This window comes from Ananas comosus, linkage group 16 (assembly GCF_001540865.1).
Source record: "Ananas comosus cultivar F153 linkage group 16, ASM154086v1, whole genome shotgun sequence".
Classification (NCBI taxonomy): Eukaryota; Viridiplantae; Streptophyta; class Magnoliopsida; order Poales; family Bromeliaceae; genus Ananas; species Ananas comosus.
In genome coordinates, this window is record NC_033636.1 from 7,544,288 (window position 1) to 7,569,261 (window position 24,974).

Consider the following 24,974-nt stretch of genomic DNA (forward strand, 5'->3'; position numbering starts at 1 on the left):
TTGGTTGCCCGCGGATCCCATTATCAAGAAGTGTATCCACGGCTTCTTATACTAATTTCTCCTGACACATTACTAATTTCCCTGGCGTAGATCTACTTGAAGCTATTAGAGTAGTTTCACAAAAACATCTCCTCACTCTTATGAGATCCATACATACCCAACTCCTCTCTCTCTCTCTCTCTCTCTCTGTCTACCATTCTCCTTAACATATCAATGAAACACCAATTTGTTCTCTCTCTACTATCTCTCTCCCTCTTATCACTACCACCCTTCTCCTCCTCCTCAGCTTCTCAATCCAGTACTATCTACAAAGGCGCATCCTTTTCAATAGAAGGGAACGAAGGAGAGCCCATTCTCACTTCCCCGGACTCCGCCTTCGCCGCGGGGTTCTACTCCGTCGGCGAGAACGCCTACTGCTTCGCCATCTGGTTCGCCGGCTCCGCCGACAAAACTGCGGTCTGGGCCGCGAACCGCGACTTCCCAGTGAACGGCCGCGGCTCGAGGCTCACCTTCGGACACGATGGCCACCTTGTGCTCACCGACGTCGACGGCTCCGTCGTCTGGGACAGCACTGCCGCCGCCGCCGCCGCCACCGAAACTGGTACTTGCTCTGATACCGATTGTCGACAAACAACAAAGTTGTAATAACACATAAATGTTTTTCGATGTACGCGACAATGATGAAAGCACCAACTAGCGTTTATTGCTACCTAAACTTCATCTTCCTTAATGGACATCACATCATCAACTTTGAAATTATTTTCTTAGTTAAATTTGTTTAGTAATTTTAGTCATACTTTTTAACAAATTAAATTATAATAATTAGCGAGTGATAGCTAATGAAACTATTAAATATATAAAGATTCTTAACTAAGTGCACTAATTCAATTCAAACAAAATAAAAAACTGAAGGATATGAATGAAAAAAAGTTAGAGATGGGGGCCGGCTTGGTATAATTTACCTTTAATTCTATTGAATTTAAATTCTAAAAATATTATTTTTTTGATAGTTTTTAAAGTAAAAAAAACTTATTTCACATTTCAATAAATTATATATTGAGAAAAACTCTTAACTTAAAATCAAAACTAATTAAAAAGAAAGAATTTTACTTAAAATCTTGATTAAAGCAATAATATAATTAAAAATAAATAGTCAATTTCTTTCAAATGATTTATAGTAATGAAACATCGGACTCAAAAAGATTTCTAATATAAATTAAGGACTAATGATATATATAATCAACGCTATATTATTAATTGAAAACATTGTTGTTTGGCATGCTAAAAATAGTGTTTTGGTATATTCATATTATGCCTCTCTTTAGGATTGCGGTTGCGGTAAAATTATATTACGTACAACAAAAAAATTATGATGAAGATATTTTATTTATTTTCGTACAAAATATCACATTAATTGCGCACCTATCCTAAATAGTCTATTAAAATATAATTTTTACAAATCCGTTAAAACTTTTCCATTGTATATATAGGTCTTGTTTGTTTGACTGCTAGTGATTTGTAGGTTAAAAATGATAAATGAACAAATTCATACGAATTAGATTATCAAGGTATAAAATACTATTCTATTAATTATAACTACAAATCTAAATGAATCATTGTAAGTTTAGCTCACATATTATTAGAACTTTGTAAAATCACAAATTTCTACAAAAGATTATGATCCTCTAAGCATACCAACGGAAAGCTAGCTAAAGGGTTCCTTGCCTAACGAGAAAAACACTGCAAAATATAAATCAACAAACAAACGGACATGAGAAGTACTCTATATATAAAGCTTTGTATCAGTTGATCAAAATCTTTCACCAGGCACTGCCGCCGCCGCCATGGTGATTGGCCGCGCCGCCACTTCCGCCGCCACCGTCATGGAGCTCCTCGACACGGGAAACCTGGTGCTGCGAGACGGGTCGGGACGGACGGTGTGGCGGAGCTTCGACTACCCGACCGACACTCTGCTCCCGACGCAGGCGCTCACCAAGGGGAAACGCCTCGTCTCCCGTTTCAGCCCCGGCGCGTTCCGGTCCGGGTACTACAGCTTATACTTCGACAACGACAACGTGCTCCGGCTCATCTACAACGGGCCCAACATCTCCAGCATCTACTGGCCCGACCCCGACAACACCGTCTTCCAAAACGGTCGCACCGACTACAACAGCACCCGGCTCGCCGTCCTCGACCGGACCGGCCGGTTCAACTCCAGCGACGGACTCGGCATCGCCACCGCCGACTCCGGCCCGTTAACGAAACGCCGCCGCCTCACCGTCGACTACGACGGGAACCTCCGAATCTACAGCTTGAACGAGACGGGCCGTTGCTGGAACGTCACGTGGGTCGCGATCGCCGAGCGCTGCAACGTCCACGGGCTCTGCGGGCCCAACGGGATCTGCACGTACTCACGTGCGGTCACGTGCGCCTGCCCCCCGGGCCACGAGATGAGCGACGCGCGGGATTGGAACCGAGGGTGCAGGCCCACGTTCAATTTGAGCTGCCAAGCGCGCCAAAAATCGCAGCAGCAGTTTCACTTCGTCGAGCTCCCGCAGACCGACTTCTACGGGTTCGACTTCGGGTACAACTCGTCCATCTCGTTCGACGATTGCAGGCAGATCTGCGCGCGGAGCTGCTCGTGCCTCGGCTTCGGATACCGGCTCACGGGGACCGGAGTTTGCTATCCCAAGATCGCGCTTTTCAACGGCTACACGTCACCGAGCTTTCCCGGAAACTTCTATTTGAAAGTACCGAGAACTGTTGAAGCGTCTGAATCGACGATTCGTTCCGTGCTCAGGTGCGGGAACGCTAGTGCGGAAGTTGAGGTGGGATCTGCTAGTATGTACGGAAAGAACAGGGACAGCACAAAGTGGGCGTACCTCTACGTGTTTGCTATGGCGGCTGCTGCTCTCGAACTTTTGTTTTTCGTAACCGGGTGGTGGTTCCTTTTCCGAAAGCACGATACGTCGAGATCTGTGCAGGAAGGATATAAGATGATATCGAGCCAGTTCCGGAGGTTTACGTACCACGAGCTGAAAGAAGCGACCGGGAAGTTTAAAGAAGAGTTAGGGAGGGGCGGGGCGGGCGCGGTGTACAGGGGAGTTCTCGAAGACAAAAGAGTGGTGGCGGTGAAGTAACTGACGGATGTATCGCAGGGCGAAGAGGAATTCTGGGCAGAGGTGAGCGTGATCGGGTGGATCAACCACATGAACTTGGTTAGGCTCTGGGGGTTCTGCTCCGAAGGCCGGCACCGGCTTTTGGTCTACGAGTTCATAGACAACGAGTCGTTGGACAAGTACTTATTCGGAAGCAGCAGTAGCAGTGGCAGCGGCCGAACACTTAGTTGGAACCAGAGGTTTAAAATTGCTTTAGGGACGGCGCGGGGATTGGCCTATCTACACCACGAGTGCCTCGAGTGGATCATCCACTGTGACATTAAGCCCGAGAACATACTGCTGAACCGAGATTTCAAGCCCAAGATTGCAGATTTCGGGCTCGCGAAGCTGTCGAAGAGAGACGGGTCGGGTCTCAACTTATCGAAAATGCGGGGGACGACGGGGTACATGGCTCCCGAATGGGCACTGAATCTCCCCATCACCGGAAAAGTCGATGTGTACAGCTTCGGGGTTGTGCTATTAGAGGTCGTGACCGGAAGTAGGATATCGAGTTGGGTCGGAGAGAACGGGGAAGAGAGGGAACTAAGGAGCTTCGTTAGGGAAGTGAAGCAGAGGTTGTTGGGCCGGGAAGAGAAATCGATGATCACGACTATAGTGGACGGTGAGTTGCGCAGGCAATTCGATTACGATCAGGCGGCAGAGATGGTGAGAATAGCAGTATCCTGTCTCGAAGAAGAAAGAAGCAAGCGACCGACGATGGACGAAATAGTGAAAGCTCTTACGAATATACATGAGCCGTCGATCTCTCATCATTCGTTGTAAAGAGCCGTCGATCTCTCATCATTCGTTGTAAAGAGCATGAAGAACGATCGATCTGTCGACTTGCTCATTCGTTCAGCAGTGTATTGAATTTTCCCTCAACGACCAACATGTTTTGTTGACAGGAAAGAAACATTTACTAGTTATAGAGTGGCATATGTTTTTAATAGCAAATACTGTTTCTTTCTTGCGGCATCATACTATGTTTTGTTTCGGAAGTCCAGGAGGCTACTTATTTTATTTTACCAATTCACACTTTGGGTCCTCAAATTATGAGACGGTGACATTTTGATTCTCAAATTCGGTGTAATATTTAACTCAAACTTTCTGAAATATGGCAATTGAGTTCCACACTATAATATTATCGACTACAACATTGCAACATTATTGTCACATAAACTACATATCACTTAGTCAACTTAATTGGATTGTGAAACTTAATTGCAGCAATTTAAAAAGTTTCAACCAACAATTGCAACAAATTAAAATTTAAACATCAAAGTGTCACGAGCAGACCAAATGCGTAATTTAGACTTCTTTTTTTTTTTTCTTGCGTTTTCTTGCTTCCACGGATATCAAAAAATCTACACAAAATAAAACCTTGAGATGTGTAGTAGTTAAAGCATTCCTAAAATGTAGGGTTCACTGTGTCGAAATCAATGGTGCAGATTCTCCTTTCTCTAGATTTTCACATCCCTACTTGGCGACTATAAGCAATCTTCCTACAAAGAACTTTAAATTCCTAATAAAGATGTTGGAGACCTATTTCAGCATGTTTAAATCAAAGCAAAACCAATCTTGATACTTAGACCGGCTATGCCTTTTATCTACGAACTTACCATTCTATCGATCGGTCAACAATTTAGCGACTATTTTGTAGTACTGTAAAAATAATTACTCTAAGACTAAGACTCTTCCATGAGTGCTTCAGTAGCTATTTGAATCCCCTTACTGTTAAACATACCCGTTCTTAGTTTCCTCCACCAACAACACCGGATAACGAGTCCAATCATTTTGATCTCCATCGGGATGCTAGAGACTAGTTGCATTTAAACCAAGCCTGCTTCTTTGACCAATTATGAGCCGTTATCGGTTAAGTTAATTATCTAACTAGCACCCAATCAACGATTATTTAAGTTGGTTTTTTAAACCTCCTGCAAGTTCTTGACACCTTGATGAACCCTTTAAAGTCGGCAAATAATAGCCATGTCCCCACTTTTCCAAAGTTTTACTAAGCAATTTCAAAATTAAAAAAAAAAAAAAACACTAGTTTACTTACAACTGTACCAACCAGTTTGGCTCAGGTTACGCTAGTAAAACCCTTTAAAGATAGCAAATTTCGGAATCCTTTCAATGGCAATCATCTTTGATAGAGTGTTTCACAAACATGAGTGTGAATTCTGCTTTCGCTAAAAGTAGAAATATGTACTTGTCAAGACTATCCAATCTTCACATACTTTGGTTAATTGACCAAAAATTCAAGCTACAGGAAATGATGACAACTATGGTGTACAACGATTTCACAAAAATGGATATGTCAATAGCTATGTCTCAATACTTACAGATTAGCGCGCCGCTCGAAGGGCACAAGAACTTGATTAGTCTTCTGTGCGCCAGTTGCTAGCAAAATGGAGAGAAGCTCAAAATCCGAGAAGACAACCTCAGAGGACAACTTTGCGGCAACAGATAATACCATCACATTCTCCACAAAAGACTGACCGCATGGTATCAACTCAACGGCCGGGTGACCATAAATATCATCTCTAATATCGAACAAACACAAAGTCTTTCGAACCTGCAATGAACTTCATCATCCTTATGAAGGTTTGAAGGCACTAATACCCCATCTCTGACGTGAAAACTTAATACTAGTTCTACTAGAGGATTTTTCTCTTTAATTATTGTTCCAGTGCCTAAGTTGGTTTTGTGAGGGCAGGTGCATTCTCTTGGCAGGACCTTCATAATGTTTGAAGTTCTAGTCTGAGATGTTACTTTCTCAGGCTGCCTATCAGAGATCTTGTGACAAGAACAACATTCTGAAATTTGATGCTTTCGCTTTCTTTCAAAAGATTCTTGATAATCAAAGCTACCTTGAGAGGCATAACATTTTCTAATTGCCGTTAAAAGATTCAAGGAACATGACATGAGAATGCCATGGACATCGTCAATTGTTGAGTATTGACCATTCGTCCTCAAGGAATTCGATAGGATATCACGAACCAACATATAGAGACCATGCAGGCATTCGCAGCAACAGTTGTAGAGACATGACTCCCTAGAGAAAACCACAACATGTTCTCTGTTACCGTGCGATTGGTCAGCAACATTACCTAATTCATCAGGACCAAATTCAACGTTCTTTGGAGAAAGATCATTATCCAAACCATTACACTGGTCACAGGCTTCAGTAGAGCAAGAGTTAGCCTGGATAGCTGCATTGCCTAAATTGCCTACTTCATCTGTGTGAAGAAGATGAGTTTCCACAGTTTGCAAACAATTGGAATTTTCCGTAATCTCTGTCCTCCTTTGAGTTCTTGGACTATTATCTCCGTTACTCATTGTGGCAGGAGACGAGACGGAATTTGGAAGCAAGTTACAAGTAACCTGCTGAAAAGGCCCCTCGAATTGTACGGCGCTTGCATCAATAGTAGGTAAAGCATGGTCAGAAGAGGGATAGCTCCCGTTAGTTGTTGTAAATTTGTGAGGACTTTGTTGGTTCGAGACCTCTTGTACCTCACTAGGGATTACATTAGGAGTATCATGCATGCTTGGAATTTTATCAGTGATATGGCTGCCCCATTGATCACTAACCTCTTGCTTAGCATTTGATGCTGTTGTCTGGTTATCAGCTTGGAAACTGTAGAAGAAAACCAAAGAACAAATTAAATCAACACTCGGAATAATATTTAGGAAATTTAAGAAACAATATATATACATTGAAAAAAAAGAATGAAAAAGAACATCGAAGAAGAAAATACATACATACGATACCAGTATAAAAATTAGAAAGTCCCAAAACGGATGAAATGTCTGAAGTTGCTCCTTAAACTGAAGATAATTGACTAAGTAATGATGGTTTTCTAACCAACCATACTATAGCTAAGCAAAAATATTAACAAGATCAAAAAGTCGAGGACAATTCTAGGGAGGAAAGAAAAAGATGAATGCATGAAAATTAGTAGAAAGAAAAAAGAAAAAAAAAAATTCTCAATGCAATTTACTAATTTAGATATGATTTAACAACTGATGGCATATCATGAAGGAAAGGCCAAGAGACACCAAAACAAGATCAGGTTCACTATTTTGCATGCTTCAACAACAGGACTTGTCATATAAATCAAGGCAACTTATACAAAGATAATGATTGATTGGATTACTAGAGAAGATTATATGTTGCTATAAAAAAATGTCAAGAACAACGCAAAATATATGATATGTCAAAGACTCATGGTTAAAAATACAAATGGAAATTGTGAATTTTGCAATGCAGGCCGAACAGATTTACCTCCGGAATGTATAAGCCCAGTTGTTTACAATATCCTCAAGATAAGCTACTTGAGAAAGAATATGGAAGTAACGGTATATGTCTTTCTTGTCCAAAATTTTAGCACGAATTTGTCCAACCAAGAGTTCCAAGACCTTTCTTACTTCAAAAGACACTTCTGCAACTGATGTATAGACACCCCTATAAGCCAATAGCCCCACAGCCACTAAACCTCTCACTGTACCAGATTTTTCCTTGCATTTGAGGTTGTCATTTACTTCCGTCAGTACCTTCTCAGGTGAGTTACTTGTATGTATTATACAGGAATTAAATGGCCAACCCTTCCAAGGCCCATTTATATCTGTGAATGGGCCTTCCTTTAGTTTTGAGGTGACCCAGCAAAGCTCAGAAAAATGTGGATATCTCAAAATCTGATAGCCAAATGTAGCAATTGCCAATGTTAAGTTTCCCTTCATAACTTTATTGTGAAGATTCCCTGGAACTGACTCTTTATGGCCATGCTCAATATTTACTGGTGTGTCTATTGCTGGAGTAGATTGTCTATTCTCCATGTTTTCCTTTTCATTTACTGTGATTTCCATATTATGTGAAACTGCTTTCTGCTTATCATAAGTGCTCTCATGAGTTATGCAATGTACCAAGTGAACATAATGCTGAACTAGATCCTTCGCTAGTTTCAGAGCACATGAACCGATCACCTGCTCATGGTTGAAATTTCCATCTATAACAACAGAAAACCTTGGTATTGTATGTTCTGGAGGACGAGAGTTGGATCGATTTAACACATTAGTGCTGAAGAACTGCCTTATTCCAATAGGAAGGTCATGAAATTGCAATTCACAGGTGGCCTGTACATAGTAGAATGAGATAAATGTAAGCAAGCTAATTAAGTACTGATTAAAATCACAAAGCAAGCATAAATGGCTTAATCTATCAGAAAATAACCACCATAGCTATTTTATATGATTGATGCTACCAACTACAGTTCCAAGGTTGAAACTGATAGCACCTGAAAATTTTACATTTAACAACACATATCTATGGTAGTTCCTCAAAAACATTATATCTATCAAATTGTAAAAGGATAGCTAGGGATAACTGCAGTACTAAATAATGAACATGTTTCATCTTAGCCATACCAGTACAATTATAGATTCAGATGCACATGAAGAATCGATCTGCTCGACAAAAGAATTCCAAGCTTCCGAAGAATATTTTCTTCGATCATTGTCTCCACTAACTGAGGATGACTTGCCGGTCTCTGGATGAATCTCAGTATGCTTAGCCTCCATTTCATGGATTTCATCAATAGCCCATAAATCTATTCTTGGCATGTAGATGATACATCTTCCAACAGTTAGGCACTTCACTGTCATAAAAAGCATCCACTAGCCATTATTATTATTATCAATAACCAGAAGCAAATAAAGAAAATTTTACAGAATGTATAATCTCGAGCATTTACAATGGGAGAAGCAGTAAGCAATCAAACAAAGAAACTAAAGTATGTACACATTGCAAATTCCTCATACCACCAATGCTTGCTCACACAAATGTACAACTAGCACACCCTCTTCTGTCTACCTAACACACAGTACAGAGAGCTCAGAAAAATATCCCGCCTTTTCAAAATAATGTTACAAAAGTGCAAGTTAGCTATGACTACCACAAAATTTAAGTTACAGTCTAACTCCGAGTCTAAACTATAAATTTTTCAACGTTGCAGGAGATTTATCTCATTGCTGAATATTTTGTTATGCAATTTCCGCTTATTATTGTAACTTCTTGCTAAACCTTTCGCCTTAACCAACGGATCCATATTTTCCTGTGCCTGCGCGCAACACCACCACCCTGAGAAGTACAAGCATGAACTTTTCAATCTTAGATTCGTATTTTATTTAAAAAATATACAGAACACTGGAAGCTATGTTTCCTGAATGTCAAAGATGTCTAGAAGAAAACATTTATTGTTTAAGCATATCCTGGTTTCATATATTGTGCAACCATATGCTATATTGCCAGCAAGTAACATTGACATTATGAATGTCACGTTCCAATAGTGATGAATATAACAACTTTTAACGACTCTAATACAAGGCAAAATTTTCCACCCCTTCAATATTGAACTTACCATGAATCTCTTGTACTAGACATATATTATGCTAGTCTAGTCCAGTTTAGTATGCGCTGTACAAGTTAATATGGGCCAAATTGGCAGAAAGGAATGCTAACTTAAAGAAGTAAAAACATACAACTAGCCAAATGCTACCAGCCTTGACAGGCTGATACCAATAATATATGTGTAGAAATAGAGATTTCCAGCACTCACATGTTCCATAGTGAACTTGCAGATATTTCCAATTAATTGATTGGTGCAAATAATAATCTCAATAGCTAGATGTAACGACCCGACCCACTAGCACTAATAACTGGTTGGGCCCAGACCATCGATCCAAAATGCTTAAGCCCAGTTATTATTACTAAGGTCCATGATCCTTATAAACACAATCGTAATCCCTTTTCTATCCGATGTGGGACTACTAGAGCGTTACAGACTCCCTCAGTTTATACCCTGATGCCTTTGTCAGGCCCAAACCCCATCACACATATAGAACGGAATTACCAGACAATGTGAAATCCTAGAGGTGGCTCCCACTAAACCCATGATGTAGTACTTTGTCCCGCATAGCACTTAGCTTTCACACTTTTGGCTAATATTTGGCTCTAATACCAAATATAACAACTAGACCCACTAGCACTAATAACTTATTGGGCCAAAACCACAAGCTTAAAATGCTTAAACCCAATTATTATTATTACAGTCCATGATTCTTATCTACCCAATTGTAATTCCTTTTCTATCCGATGTGAGATTATTGGGCAGTTATTCTAGATGTGGTCAACAAGTATATAAAGACAAAATTATCTATTCTAATGTCCTTTACCTTAGGCTTTAGGGAACCTTCCAATAGTAAAATTAAAAATTATAAAAGAATTGCATGTGCATGATAACGGTTAATATATGTTCATATACAATCCAACACATTAGTTTCTCTATATTTATCATACATATATCACTGAAAGATGAAGGTGTAAAAGACATACGCAGAATTTGTGTTAATCCACGGATAATATCCCCATTTCCTTCCTGTGACATAGTAGCAAGATTAACCTTCTGAATTTCAACCTGGCCCATAAAGCCATGAAGAAGGCAACAAGCTAGATGCTGATGGCCTGATCTGGGTGTTCCAGCAATCAAAGCTCGAAACCCTGATGACTTCTTGAATTGTTTGCCTTGCATACAAGAACCAGAAGGTTTCGATCTGAAGGTATCAAAATTTTCCTGGTTGCCATCATCATCCTCATTCTGCATGTATGTACAATCAGGTCCTGATTGACTAGTTACCAGACCATATAGAGAAAGAATTCTTTCTATCTCATTTGCAACATCAGATTGTTGAATTAAAGAATGAAGATGAGAATACCAAAGTGCAACAGGGACACTTCTCTGTACCAAAGCTGAGAAGATGATGCCCTTAACTGAAGTTGATGCCTTGAGAAGGGAAGATGGCAACCAGATCCTTTCGTCCATATTAATTGAGAGGAAAAGGTACACCAATGGCTCTAGAAGGCATGGAAGGAGATGAGAACCAAGAGGCCAAGAGACTACATCACTCGCAGCCATTCCTGCTTCTCTTCGAGAACATGGTGGAGGAGCTGCCATGAGAGCTGCCAACCAATCCCTTTCCTCTACAGCGAACGATGGAAGAGAAGGAAGTGTACCCTTTTCACCACTGCCTTTTTCAGCAGAAGATAAAAGCTCCTGCAATGCACAATTTCTCTTCAAAGCATTCATCGCTGCTTGAGTGCAAATCGCTTGGAGATCCGCACCAGCATAACCAGCAGTTTGATTCGCTATAAATGACAAAAGAGAACCCGACAAAGGATTTGGCCAACTTTTAGTGTGCAGTGAAAGAATAGCAGATCTATCACTCAAAGCAGGCAGAGGAAAATATATCTCACGATCAAATCTCCCCGGCCGCCTAAGAGCAGGATCAACAGCGTCAGGACGATTTGTAGCTCCAATAACTATAACTGAGCCTCGTGATTTCAAACCATCAAGTAAGGAAAGTAAAGTCGAGACAACAGAATTGTGTGTTTGGTCTTGTTGCCTAGATCGACATGGAGCTAAACCGTCTATCTCGTCAAAAAAAATGATCGACGGTTGAGATCTCTCGGCCACTTGGAAAAGAAGTCTCAGCTGTCGCTCGGCATCACCAACATATTTTCCTAAACAATCAGCACCTTTTCGAGCAAAATATGCTATTTTTTTATCCCCACGAGAGCACGCTCCAATTAGGGCCCGCACAACTAGTGTCTTCCCAGTGCCAGGATACCCATGCAACAGAACGCCTCTTGGAGGTGTAAGGCCCAAAGAACAAAATAAGTCGGGATAAAGAAGAGGTAAAATAACCACCTCTTTCATGCATTGAATGACATTTTGAAGTCCAGCAACAGATTCCCAGCCCTGGTATGGTTTTTCGCTTTCAGAAGAACCTCCAATATAGACAGGTGCGATTCTCAAGAGATCTCGGTGGAGCCTCCTGCCTTCCCGTTTTAAGAACTCTTCGTCCTCTCCACAGTTCTCTAACCACTTCTCTTCTGCCTCCAAATCCTTTCTTGATGCCTCATGCGAGAGCTTTCTCATATCCAGCTTCAACTTCTTAGCTTTCCTCTTCCTGATAAGTTGAGCATACAAATCACCTTGCGGTTGGAAGTGATGCTGATGATCACTGCAAGCAATAAGAAACTTGCGATGATCAAAAACACAACCCTCTGCTCGGCTACAAGGCTGCAACAAATAAAGGCTGAATAAGGAGGGGTTCAGAAAGAGCATTGGAAACAAATGACTGCTAATTATTTTAACTGTATTACCAAATGGTAGGTTTTGGGGCAACGATCCACACGACAACCAATAGTTGCTCCAGGTCTACCACAGCGGCTACATTTTAATGCTCTTCCCCTGCAAAGTGCAGCTCTAACATTTTTTAGGCATCCCAAACCAGCAAAGTAAACCTGAAATGTGAGAGCATAACTATGCGTCAGATCTCTGTTTATGAAACAAAGATCATTCTACCATACGGATTCTATTCAACTATAGGCAACGACATAACAAGCTAAAATTACAACACAAAGTAGTTACTAGAAATAAACGACATAACAGATTATCAAATACATTTTCTGTGGCCTGAAGTATTGATGCAGAAAAATCAATAAATAAATAAATCTAACAAGCCAGGGAATACATGCTTTAGAGCCAGCTAGGCTCTCAAGCACAGCCAGCTATTATGAGCTTTTCAAATTGCACTCTAGGTTAGGAATGTGAAGCAAAATTCACGCTTCATAAGTTATAAATCTTTCACAGTTATACTATATGTTGTGCTAAATAAACCTTGTTAAACTTCACTTTCCCTCCAAGCAAAACAAAATAAAGAGAATAATGTAGTACACGTAAATCTGACTTCATAATCAAAAGAAATGGAAAATAAAGAACAAAAGCAGGTCATAGGGTATTAATGTCTGCTAGCAGCGTGAATGCTGAAGCGAGCTACCCTTTTTCCATACTGTAGCACATGTGATATCACTTTTGGAATTGCACTAACTGAGAGTCCAATGCATCTCCTAATGCAGGCGAACTAAACAAATAAAAAATATGATATGAATGGCTAAATATGGACTATGATCAAACAAACAGACCATGAACAGTTACCGGCTAGACATACAGTTCTTTCACTAACCGTTCTAAAAAATATTAAGAGTTTATTTGACAGTTTGGCTCGCAGAAACTCAGCAGCTAGCACAAAAATTTTAATGGCATTGATAGGTTCATCCCTGAACAGCGAGATTTAATAAAATAAAGAAGACAATAAAGATATACATGTTACGTTAGCTAGTAAGCAGTATACTAATAGAAAGAGCAGTGGCTAGTAAATATGTTATTGCCAGTTAACAAGTGAACATGAGGCATCAAAGTTTCACGAATAAAATCAAGAAACACAGCATACCTCTGGACTCCAAACAGCACAATTCTGATGGACCCAAACCCGAGCGATGCCAAAACGGTCATGTATAGGACCCAAAATCCTACCAAGCCATCCAGGGTCATCTCCAAATCCGTCCCATACATCATAGTTGGGCTCCTCAGAAGCTAATGATCCTTCATATGCCTCATGATCACTCTCAGCAGCCTCCTGAACCAGTATCTTCGGCGGTCTCCCATCAGTCCCTCCCCCGCACAACCCGCACCTCCGCCCTTCTTTCACATCCATCTGTGCAAGCTTACCATCGGAAACAGGTGATCTCGCACTACCTTCCTTTAAAGCGTCCTCGCTCTCTAGAGCCCTGCTATCAAGGTTTTCGCCAGATTGAGCCACCGCATGTTCTCCAGAGCCAGCATTTTCTAATTCCTGAGCAGGAATCGAAGTATCTTCAGCAAGCGGCTGATCAAGTTCCTCTTTTTCAGCTGAATTCTCGATAACATCCTCATCCTTCGCCTCACAAGCTGGTTCAGCTGTTTCCGGTTCTCTGTTTGCTTCGCTTCCAACTTGCAAATTGGATTCCTCTCTATTCACCTCTCCGTCCGATTCGCTCCCAACTTGCAAACTGCACTCATCCCTGCTCACTTCAACCTCCGAGGCTTTCTCCCCACCATCTTCATGATCGTTCCAAGTTAAATTATCGGTTTCTTCGGCAGCTTCTTCACTATCGGCGGCTTCTTCACCATCCTCAGATACCTCGACAGTCGAAACCACCTTCTTTCCCTTCCTCCTGTGTCCTGTCTCCTTTCCTTTGCTCAAAACCCCTTTAGGTTGCCTGAAACGCCGTTCTCTAACCCACTTTCTCCCCTTTAACTTAGCCCTAGACCGCAACCTCGATCGCCATTCCTCGTTCTCCACCACAGAAGCCTCAATTCCCCGAACAGCGGAAGCAGCAGCATCCTCCCCGTTACCAGAGCTCAGCGTCGTCGTCTTCTTCTTCTTCTTCCTCCTCTTCCTCTTCCTACTCCCACCGGTACCAATTCGATTAGGGGACTCCCCGCGCTGGGGCTTCCTCCTCCGGTGCGAGGGCACCGGCGACGAATCGAGCACGACGGGAGCTCGGCGCACGCGGCAGCTGCGGCGGAGGGCGCCGGGTTCTTCGTCGTCCTCGTCGTCGTCCCCGCGCTGCGGGGGCTGCGGAGAAGCGGGGCGGAGGGCGGGGTTGTCGCGGATCGCGTCGAGCCGCTTCTGCCTCTTCCGCGCGCGCGACCCCGGGGGCCGTCCCCTCCGTCGCTTCGCGCCGCCCCTCCCCGGCGCCGCCGCCGCCGCCTTATCGGCGGAGGTGGGCATGGCGATGGAGGGAGCGAGATCGAGAGGGGAACGGAGAAGAGGTTGACGACGAAATGCCCTAGAGATAGAGAAGAAGAGCGAATAGAGACGAAGAAGAAGAAGAGCGAATAGAGAGAGGGTTCTAATTCGTCGGGGAGAGGAAAAGTTTCGAGGCGCTCTCGGTTGAGTTTTTATTGTTTTGGGGGAACGCCTGCGACTCTTTTATGCGGAGTCTTTTTCTTTTTTGCTTTTTTTAATAAAATAACCTGTTATATGGACGGTGCAAAATAATTGAGTCAATATCTGACGGCTAAAAAGAAGAGGTAGTTTTGGCGCAGCATTGGAGCAACGCAGTGAGAGGCTGCGGTAGTACCGTCAGCGACTCGGCGCGGATTTGGTAGCTTGATTTCTGTTGTTCTTTTATGGCAAAACTTCAAAAACTCCTCATGTAATTTCGTACTTTCTCACTTTAGTATTTTATAATTTAAAGTGTATCAATTTGGTGCCCTGTAATTTCACTTTTATCTTTTCGGCAGTTTTTTCGTTAACATTTCGTTAAATTATATACAAAAAACTTCAGATATTCATCTAGGTTTACCAAATATTCACTTTAGTACCCTTTAATTTTAATTTTTTTCACTCATTTAAGAAAAAAAAACAATGAAATTGATAATAAAAAGAAAAAAAATGAAATAAATTAATACACTTTAAACCACATGGTATTAAAGTGAAAACGTGCGAAACCACAGGGGGTTTTGAAGTTTTCCTTTCTTTTTTTTTTTAAGTAGTTTTTTTTTTTTTCCCGGGAGAGGCCTGTAGGTAGGGATGTAAAACGAACAGAACGGCCCACGGCCTCAGGGCCGGACTGCAGAACGGTACGGATGCTGTAACACCTGTTCCGGGCCGGCCCGACCTGGGCCATGCTGGGTCTCTCTTCTTGAGCCCGTCGGCCAGCATGGCACGGCCCGATACGAACCTGGGCAGTACTGGGCCAAGGAGAGATCCGTGGCCCGGCCGTGCCGGCCGAGCCAGCATGGCCTGAACCCCAAGATCCAAGGCAACAATTTTAAATACTTTTTAAAAAAAAAAAAAAAAAAAAAGAAATAAATAAAAACTTTAAGGGGCCGACCAGAGCACGGCCTTTACCTTCCGGGCCTAAGGGCCGGACTGGGCCGGCTCCCGATTCGGCCCCGATAATATGGGCTGGCCCGGATAATGCAGTGAGGCCCGAATATTGTAGGCCCGGATCCCCCCGACAGTCTGCCCCAAATGGGATGAGTATGGATACGTCATTAAAACTACGGACTTGTTTGGTTCCTGGAATGAAAATAAAGTTTACTTATTTCGATAGTTATTGTTTATTTTATAAAAATTAGACTTTGATCTCTGTTCAAGTGAGATGACTCAATCCATTTATCTCCGATCCGATTCTGAATCTTGAATTAGCCCATTCTGGAGTAAACCATTTAAAACCTTGTACAAGCATCCCCCACTCCGCTCCTTTCATCACCCTTCTCTCCCTAAATCAAAATCCTCTCACAAAATAATTTTAGATATCCCAAGTGTCCATTTCCATTTTTAGTATAATAATGAACCAAATATTTTTAGACGACTCCCCATTTCATTTCTCATACCAATTCCATTTTTCATTCTCATTTTAATCATAAACCAAACATGCCCTAACTGTACCTCTGCTTAATTGAACTGCTTTACATTCGTTTTAGAAACTGTGCATCCTGCTGACAATTAACTGCTCAAAACTAATGCCAATTCAGTTCACAAAAACATCAGACCAAGTAAAAGTTGCAAACTAAAAAGTTCAGAAATTTTGCTACACTCCAAAATGGAAAGTCAAATTTAACATACAGTACTGCAGATAGAACAATTGAGGGTACCTTTTAGTTGTAAAAAATAATACTAATCAAATAGTAAAACATAATCAGCAGAGAGGGAGAAGGATACAAGAATCAGCTAAATTTAAGTTAGCAGCTAGTTGGATATACAGCATCAGAACTCGAATTCTTCCAAGCTATCAGACATGAAAAAGATCTGAGCATAGAATCCATTTCCAAAACAAAACACTCTAAAAACTTCGTACATGTATCCGAACCAGGAAATGTAAATCCTCTGAAAACTAAGGATCCTCATACTGACCATAATTTGACGAGATGGGAAACATGCACTCTACACCCAACCTTTCATGGACAGAATACGGATTGCGAGGTTTTCATGTGATCCATATAAATCCACTAATACACACCCTACACAAGTCTAAAATGATCTCTCAGGAAAATATCTCATCCCAAAGACAAGAATTATCACTATTCAAATGTGAGGAGGTTCAAGCCACTTTAAAATGGGCGGTGCTTATCTTATCTCGACAAAGTATTAACTGTGAGAATCGGGAGGAACGAAATCATTCAACCCAATTCAATGCATCGCCCACAATTTTTCTCAAGGCAATCATATCTTTTCCGCTTGCTTAATTTTTATCTCATTTAGTTCTGACCACACCAACTCATCAAGATAATCCTTCCTCAAAATGCCAATTTTCAAGTAATAAGCTATTTTAAATGTCTAATAGAACAAGAAACTATATGATTTGTGTTATGGGAGTACGATATTTTCTGCTTAGCGAGTTCTGGGTTTACATGTTAGGGGTCAGTCAGCATGTCCATCTACAGGGAACATAAACATATCAACATAGGGAACAAGATGTAGAAATCAATAAGAGCTAGATAGACGCTCTCCGTATGTTACCATGGCAACCTGTAAGGCTTGTAAACCGCCATATCATTCATCGTCAACTTCAGTGAAATCCTCAACTATTGTAGAGTGTACAGCAGCAGTCTCTGTTGAACGCATCTCCTCGATTTCGATAGGAAGCAAAGCGTCACAAACCACCCTTCCCACTTGTAAAATTTTCGGGCAACCTGAGCAAGCAGATAAACTTAGTCAGGTGAGTCTTGTGGAAGAAAGGAAAATAAAAGGAAAAGAAGAGCAATGAACTTTACCTGCAACTGGACATCGAGGTTGTGGTTTCATAGTTCTTATGTAATGCATTATTGGATCCTTTTCATAAATGTGCTTACAATCCACACTGCAATGACAATAACAAAAGGCTTCCCATCAATGTTAAAATAAAATGTGCAACAAAATATGCCACAAGCCAAGGGATATTTTTTCTTGATAGAGTAAAAAGAACCAATATTTGCTTTTCCACCATGATTATGTCCTAGTAATTTCATGTGAGGAGAACAAGAAATTACTACGACTGTTTTGTTTAAAGGGAAAAATAAAAGGATCAAGAAGACAATTTAGATGGATAAATCAAAAGACAGCAAGCATACCTAGTATAAGAAATCCCACCACACGAGATTATGAATTAAATGATATCAAAGCATTAAAACTTAATTCTTGGGTACATAAAAGAAAACAGAAAAGAATCACACAGAAAACAAAAAAAATATATCTTCAACAAAAATTTTGAAATGTCGACAGTCGACTTGAGAAAGGACTTTATCGAATCAAAGATCACTAAGGCTTCAAATCAACAATTTTTAACAAAATGATAAAAAAAATTTGCAACCATCAACATAACATGTCTAACTAACATTGTAGCATTTTGCTAAATATACAATTTATACTTCTAGGCTCAATCGATTGTTTAGGTTGAATATACACCAGAAGCATAAGGTTGTACAACTAAATTAGTAAATATTGAAGGAAAACTTTACCAACGAACTGGATTCGTTAACTCAATTACAGGCTTCCCGGTTAGCGGACATGTGATGTTTAAGAGGTTACACTGGGTACTGGTCATAACAACTTCTTCTTGCTCTTCACCGGGCATCGGTTGACCAGCATGATGGACATTCTGCAAGTAAGTTACATAGTTAAATAAATAATCATTTACAGAACTAAACATGTAAATTGAAGTATAATACTTCTAGTAGCCGCCAGTTAAAATTCCATAAGGTGGTAATGTTGCAATAAAGGAAATAAAAATTTCGCTATTATATTACAGTCCTTTGCAGTAGGGTGAAAGTGGTTTTTGTATGAACAGATTATGCAAGTAACATATTGCAGTTCTACTCATATGTGAAATATATAAAGCTGAAGATCAGCATGATATCGTTGTGCATAAACAGTTTTTCAGTATTTCTTTCTTGCTCTATGCCAAAGCCTAGAATACCAGTCTAAGGCCCTGAAGTTGTCTATATCTCTTAATTACACTTCTAATATTTAGTTCCATTCTAGCCTCCTCGAATATCTCCCAGTAATTTGAAATTTACAAAAATGAAGAAAAAAGTATGTAAAGATGAAACCATCCATTGATGTTGTTGCAAAATCGTTGAAGTGATGAATGTTTCAAGATGCTCAGTGGCAACAATCCACAGATGAGAGGAAAAGGGCAGGCTTCTGCCTCACCATGATTTCGGGGCAAAATATTCCTTCCGTACAAGTTTGGCTAATCACTAATTAAAACTGGATATACATTACCCTGCTTGCTCCAGTTAACTCCAAAGAAGTGCCAAAGCGCAAATACCTTTCATATGGTTAATACATTGTTTTCTAGTAAGTTCTCTAGCATGCTGTATGACTGGCTTTTCGCATTAATAGAGTCTTCAAGCCTACTCGGTTTCTACAATAAACAACTTTTGAAACACACAAATGTTAACAACAGGCAAATAGAAAGCTCTATTATTTCTTTGAGTAAAATGCAGTGTAGACCATAGTTACTTCAATCAAAGCAATCCAACATCTTCTATGACGATTGACGTGGAGGACTTGAATGGACTATGAACAGGTCTCATCGGTCCATCTTGAAAGTTATTTTAGGATGTTCGCCTTTTCCTTCTAACTGAAATACTGTCATATAGCAACATGTTGGGTTTTCAACAATAGATAAGTCTAAAAGAAAAGGTTCCCTTGGAGTATATAAAGTCGGCTGAAGCATCTTCAAAAGTCAGCAGATATCTTCAATAAAAAACCAAATCACAGGAAAGGTCTAGAATTATTATTCAAGCGGCAATATAAAATGTTTGTTTCAATAAAATTTGAGCAGGTCCTGGTGAAAATGTATCCAAGTAGATTGCTTTTGGTTCTTTAAGCCAACTTGAAACAATTACTTTGAGAAGGAAAACATCAAATGGATATTCCTTACTCTGAAGGATTGATAGAAGTCATAGACAAAGTGAAAAAGAGCCTAGATGCAAGTTTCCCATGGACATGTATTTCGGCCTGTTAATTAGTGGTTCTGGGTCGGGCGCCCATAGCAGGTCGACCTGAACCCATTAGCTTAATAGGGCATTTATTCAAATTAGAAAGTGGGTAAAGAGGCAACGGTTTTCATCTCCTCGTATATGCAGGAGGTTATGTCGATTTCCTATTCTTCCGATTCCTTTCTCCTCTCTCCTTCCCTACTTGACGAACGAAGCTTCTAAGGGGCGGATTTGTGGCGTGATCTCTAGTAGGTGCTTGCTGATCGGCAATCTAATCCACAACTAAAAGAAAAGGACGATCTGATCCTACGCTTTTGTTTATGTAAGTATTCCAACACAACCAAAGCAGATGGCCTTGTATTTAACAATAGTAACTCAATTGGTGTATGGTGGTTGAATGCTAGTTTTCTTTCTTTATCTTCTCTTTCGTATGTCTTTTCCCTCAAATTCCTGCTACTCTTGCCTCCCAATTAATCTTGCTAATTTCTCTCTTTTTTCTCTTAAATTTAGTCCCGCCAATTCAATTTTATGTACTGTTGAGTTTTCTCTGCAGCTTCTTTCAAACATATTTGGGTCTACGCAGGCCACGAAAGGCCATAACCAGTCTTTCTACCTTCCCTATCCAATTTGATCAAAGTCTGACTCATTTATTCAGATTCATTTCTCATGAATAAATATGAAGTTGTGCATGTTGATTTCTGTATTGCTAAATTAGAGTTGCTCTGTGCTATACCAAATCCACTTGCATGATGGTTAATGTTATCTTGTATAAGATAGAGAACATATGACCTTTTAAAACCACATTATACCCCTCATGTCACACCCTACATTAAAGTGTTTGTAGAAGCATTCACTCCCAAAAACAAAGAGTGTTGTATAATTAAAGTTTACAAGTCAGAACTATCAAACTCTATGTGCAATGGAGTTCTCTTTTAGTAATTGGTATCCAAATGAAATTCTTCAATGCCCTAATAACAAATCTTTCTTTGACAAATAGCTGCAGATAATATCTTATCAGAATCATCCATCTATCAAACATGCTTGAAAATTTTTCCATAGATGAGAATTTTAGGGGGGGAAAAAAATCCAAATGCATACCCAAATAGCTTCCTTGAACTGCCGATATAGAGGATTGGTTTTTGGCATAGACAGCGATGCTGACTTAAGCTTAGCAACCTCATTCTCCAGTAGCTTTTTGAAATCAGTTGGCTGCAGCCCATCAAACCAAATAAGAAATGAAGTTAAAAAAAGTTAAAAATTATTTGGCTGCATGCGGTTGCTTTCGCACTACAAATCAAATTCCCAAATACATTGGTTGTATGATTGTATCAGCATTCAATGCTGCAGCCGGAAGTGCAAAAGGAGGCCCGAATATTGCAGATGGAACCGCATCAAAATCGACCTCAGTTGTAGCAATTGAAGATAATAATTTCACAGATCATCTTTTAAACAATTTTTTTAAAAAAAAGAAAAGTTTTCCAACATTAAGGATTATACCATCATCTCGTATATAGAATGATATACTTTTTTAAGTACAGTTTCTAATTACATTCAACCAAACAAGAATTCATAATTGCAGTACTCTCAACGACATACAACCAATCAAGATATATGGAATTGTACCTGCTATAAATCCAACTATATATATATATATATATAGAGAGAGAGAGAGAGAGAGAGAGAGAGAGAGTTGAGCTGGAATGCTATTAGTAGCAAACGGGTTCCGTTACTACTGATTTGTTTTTAATGATGGAGTCTCCAAATCGACGATCAGTACTGTTGAACATGATCTATACCAACTGAAGTATCTAGAAACCAATTCAAATATTTTCGACATTATTGACCTAATGATCAAAGGGTTTCAAAATTTATAATTTTAATGGTCGATATGAGGCATTTTTCTCATTTAATGCCGTAAAGATATCTAAATCAATTGAATTTTGGTTAGAAAATTCTTCAAATTACTTAACACAAGATATAGACTCTTGATTTTGATTACAAAACTCCTATCATCACCATTTTTTAAAAGATATTCATTTTTGTGTCCACTTGATGGACAAGAGAATAATATCAGAAAAATATAAAATTTAATTTTTAGATAGTTTAAATGGTTTAGATCAAATTCAACGGTGCCGATCATAGATTTTAAGGCTCCATCATCGAAAACAAATCGGTTTTCGGATAGCTTAAATGGTCTATGGTCTAAATTATATTCAACAGTGCCGATCATCGATTTGGAAGCTCCATCATCGACAACAAATCGGTAGCAACAGAGTTCATTTGCTACTAATAGCATTCCAGCTCAACTATACACACACACCCAGCATTTACAACTATATTCAACCAAACATCTCCTGAGTGTCAGAAGCACCTGATCAGAAGGCTGGTAGTCACCGCTAACAATTTGGACCGCCTCAGAGAACCGGACGCAGCCATCGTACGTATCCAGGAGCTTCAAAACCGCATCTTCCAACTGTTTCACCTGCAAACAGCACCAATGGACGCCAAATCGAAAGAGCCGCAAATGTCTAGGGTTTGCGAAGCTAACAGATGCTCGAATAGAGGAGATTAAGTAGGATTAGGGTTTTAGAACCCAATGAAACCCTTACGTTCTCCGATTTCTCCTCCCTCTCGAGGTCCACAGCCACGGATTTGATGATTCCTAGGGCTTTCCGAATCTCCTGTGCGGATTCAAAAGAGAAGATGATTAGAATAGACATTGAGGTTAGGGTTTAGGGTTTTAGGGTTGGGAGAGGGTGGGGATTGGTACAGCGATGAGGGATTGGTTCTCGGAGGAGACGTTGGCGGCGGCGGTGGCGATTCGGGATGCGGCGGCGGAGGGGCGCGAGGTGGAGGCCGCCATTGTCGTCGTCGTCGTCGTCGTCGTGGTCGTCGTCGTCGTCACTCTTCGTTTCTTCTTTCCCCTCACCAAAATTGTTTAGGGAGAATTGAAAATAAAGGTGTTTTGTTTCAAAATTTTTAAATTTTTTCCGATATTCAAAAAAAAAAAAAGAAAAAAAAAAAACTTCAAATTCTATTTCATTAGTACCGGCGAAATACCGGCGCGTTGCTGCCGATATAAAAATATTATTTTAATAAATTTTACTTTTTTTATTTTAAAATAATTTTATAAGTCTAATTATTAATTAAGTAAAAATTATATACAAATAATTTAATAGTTAATTTTATTTAAATAAAATTTATTGAAACGACAATTTATTTTATAAAGATTTATGTGAAAAAAGATTTGAGATAAATATATCAAAATAATTTTTAAAAAATAATAAATAGAAGGGAAATAAAATATTGAANAGAGAGAGAGAGAGAGAGAGAGAGAGAGAGAGAGAGTAGGGTTACTGTGCTATTAGGAGCACAACAGCCCTTGTGCTCCTAACTTTGTAACTACCGATTAAGTTTGATGAGTGGTTAGAATGAAAGATGAAGCAGATATTGGAAAGAAATTAGGTGTCTCAATTTATCCCATCCTTGAATTTCTCTTCAATATCTCCTTCTTTTCTCATTCTAACCACCCATCAAACTTGATCGGTGGTTACAAAGTTAAGAATACAAGGGCAGCTGTGCTCCTAATTGCACAGTAACCCTTCTCTCTCTTTCTCTCTCTCTATATATATATAGAGAGAGAGAGAAAGAGATAGAGAGAAAGAGAGAACTAAGCTGGAATACTATCAATAGCACTAAGCTATTGGTGCTATTGATTTTTTAACCCTTGGATTGAGAAATGGATGGTTAGGATGATGTAGGCCCCCAAGGGTTGAGTGAGTGGTTGGTTGAATAGTATAATTTAGCAGGTAAAACTAATCAAAGGGTTAAATCTAACGGTGAAAAACTCGATAGCACCAAATCCTTGGTGCTACCGATAGTACCCGGCCGGACTCTATATATAGAGAGAGAGAGAGCTAGTCTCCTATACTATCTATAGTACCGGGGCTCACCGACCGTCCCTAGAGCAAGTGGCAAAGGGCTTTGTGGTTGGTACCCGAGACCCAAGTTCGAATTCTAGTTGATTCACATTTCTAGCTAAGTTTATTTCTAAATGAAATAAACGAAGCGGGTAGCGTGCTACCTATATCTCAAAAAAAAATAAATAAATAAATATAGTACCGGGGCTTCGGTACTATAGTCTCGTTTTCGATCTTAAGGTGTTCAAATCAACGATCTACACCGTTAAAACTGATTTAGGGTATTTAAAGTTTTTAGAAATAAAATTTTATATTTTTTCGACATAATTTACTTTATGATCAAACAATTTCAAAATTGTCAATTTTCAATGGCTGCTATAGCGAGTTTGGAGTTTAACGGTGTAGAAGAATCTAAATTTCTTCAAATTTTGATAAAAAATACTTTAAACTATCTAGATTAAGGTTAACATTCTTGATCTTGAATTTAAAAGTCCTATACTCAAATTTTAAAGATTATTCAATTTTCACCGTCCATTTTGACATAATTTATTTACTAAATAAACGATGTTGAAAAAAACTAAAATTTTATTCATAAGAACTTCATATACCCTAGATCATATTTAACGGTGTGGATCGTTAATTTGATGTCACGCCCCGGATATCTCGTTCCCCGGGCACGCCGACAAATCCGCCGTATACAAAAAAATTTTTCTTGTATACGAAGCGTCAAAGTACCTGTAGAAATACGATACTACAAACAGTAGTATAGAGCTGCTCAAAAAAACTAAATAACTGAGTTTCATATACATAGCTAGAATCCAAAATACAAGGTTACTTGCACTGGCGAGTTAAACAACTATATACATAAACTCCAAAACAACAACTACCTGCAGTAGTGGAAAGCCTCTATCTCTGACTGTCGGGTAAGGCTCTAGCTCGCAACGCCCTTGCCTCGATCCTGGTCGGCGGAAGATGCAGCAGCCGGCACCTGTGGCTCTGCAAAACAGGAGTAACAACTG

At 39.9% G+C, this 24,974-nt stretch overlaps 2 protein-coding genes and 1 pseudogene across 4 annotated transcripts; 1 reads left to right on the forward strand and 2 right to left on the reverse strand.

The window, feature by feature from the left end:
- On the forward strand, nucleotides 1–4,191 carry LOC109722453 (annotated as a pseudogene).
- Nucleotides 5,269–14,997, reverse strand: LOC109722147. Its single transcript, XM_020250041.1, has 6 exons — nucleotides 13,509–14,997; nucleotides 12,379–12,519; nucleotides 10,549–12,295; nucleotides 8,583–8,812; nucleotides 7,444–8,291; nucleotides 5,269–6,795 (listed from the first exon to the last, which is right to left on the reverse strand). The coding sequence occupies exons 1-6, from the start codon at nucleotides 14,829–14,831 to the stop codon at nucleotides 5,667–5,669; spliced, it is 5,418 nt and encodes a 1,805-aa protein (XP_020105630.1). The 5' UTR covers nucleotides 14,832–14,997; the 3' UTR covers nucleotides 5,269–5,666.
- LOC109721876 (E3 SUMO-protein ligase MMS21) lies at nucleotides 16,867–23,035 on the reverse strand. Of its 3 annotated transcripts, XM_020249683.1 has the most exons (8): nucleotides 22,806–23,033; nucleotides 22,645–22,716; nucleotides 22,407–22,517; nucleotides 21,134–21,244; nucleotides 18,548–18,687; nucleotides 17,825–17,910; nucleotides 17,571–17,743; nucleotides 16,867–17,488 (listed from the first exon to the last, which is right to left on the reverse strand). In XM_020249683.1, exons 1-7 carry the CDS (start codon nucleotides 22,896–22,898, stop codon nucleotides 17,604–17,606), a joined length of 753 nt encoding a protein of 250 aa, XP_020105272.1. In that variant the 5' UTR covers nucleotides 22,899–23,033; the 3' UTR covers nucleotides 16,867–17,488; nucleotides 17,571–17,603. The 3 variants fall into 3 exon arrangements, with proteins under 3 accessions (XP_020105272.1, XP_020105271.1, XP_020105273.1); XM_020249682.1 differs by having other exon boundaries at nucleotides 16,867–17,743; nucleotides 22,806–23,032; XM_020249684.1 differs by lacking the exon at nucleotides 21,134–21,244 and having other exon boundaries at nucleotides 16,867–17,743; nucleotides 22,806–23,035.

Bases quoted from the DNA above. Each gene is read 5' to 3' on its own strand.
- LOC109722147 (XM_020250041.1), bottom strand. From the start codon at position 14,831: ATGCCCACCTCCGCCGATAAGGCGGCGGCGGCGGCGCCGGGGAGGGGC. The intron at 8,292-8,582 runs GTATGGCTAAGA...TACTATGTACAG, and splicing joins CTGAATCTATAATTGTACTG to GCCACCTGTGAATTGCAATT. The intron at 6,796-7,443 runs GTAAATCTGTTC...TTTCTTCTACAG, and splicing joins TGGGCTTATACATTCCGGAG to TTTCCAAGCTGATAACCAGA.
- LOC109721876 (XM_020249683.1), bottom strand. From the start codon at position 22,898: ATGGCGGCCTCCACCTCGCGCCCCTCCGCCGCCGCATCCCGAATCGCC. The intron at 22,717-22,805 runs GTACCAATCCCC...GAATCCGCACAG, and splicing joins AGAACCAATCCCTCATCGCT to GAGATTCGGAAAGCCCTAGG. The intron at 17,911-18,547 runs GTAAAGTTTTCC...TTGTCATTGCAG, and splicing joins TTAACGAATCCAGTTCGTTG to TGTGGATTGTAAGCACATTT.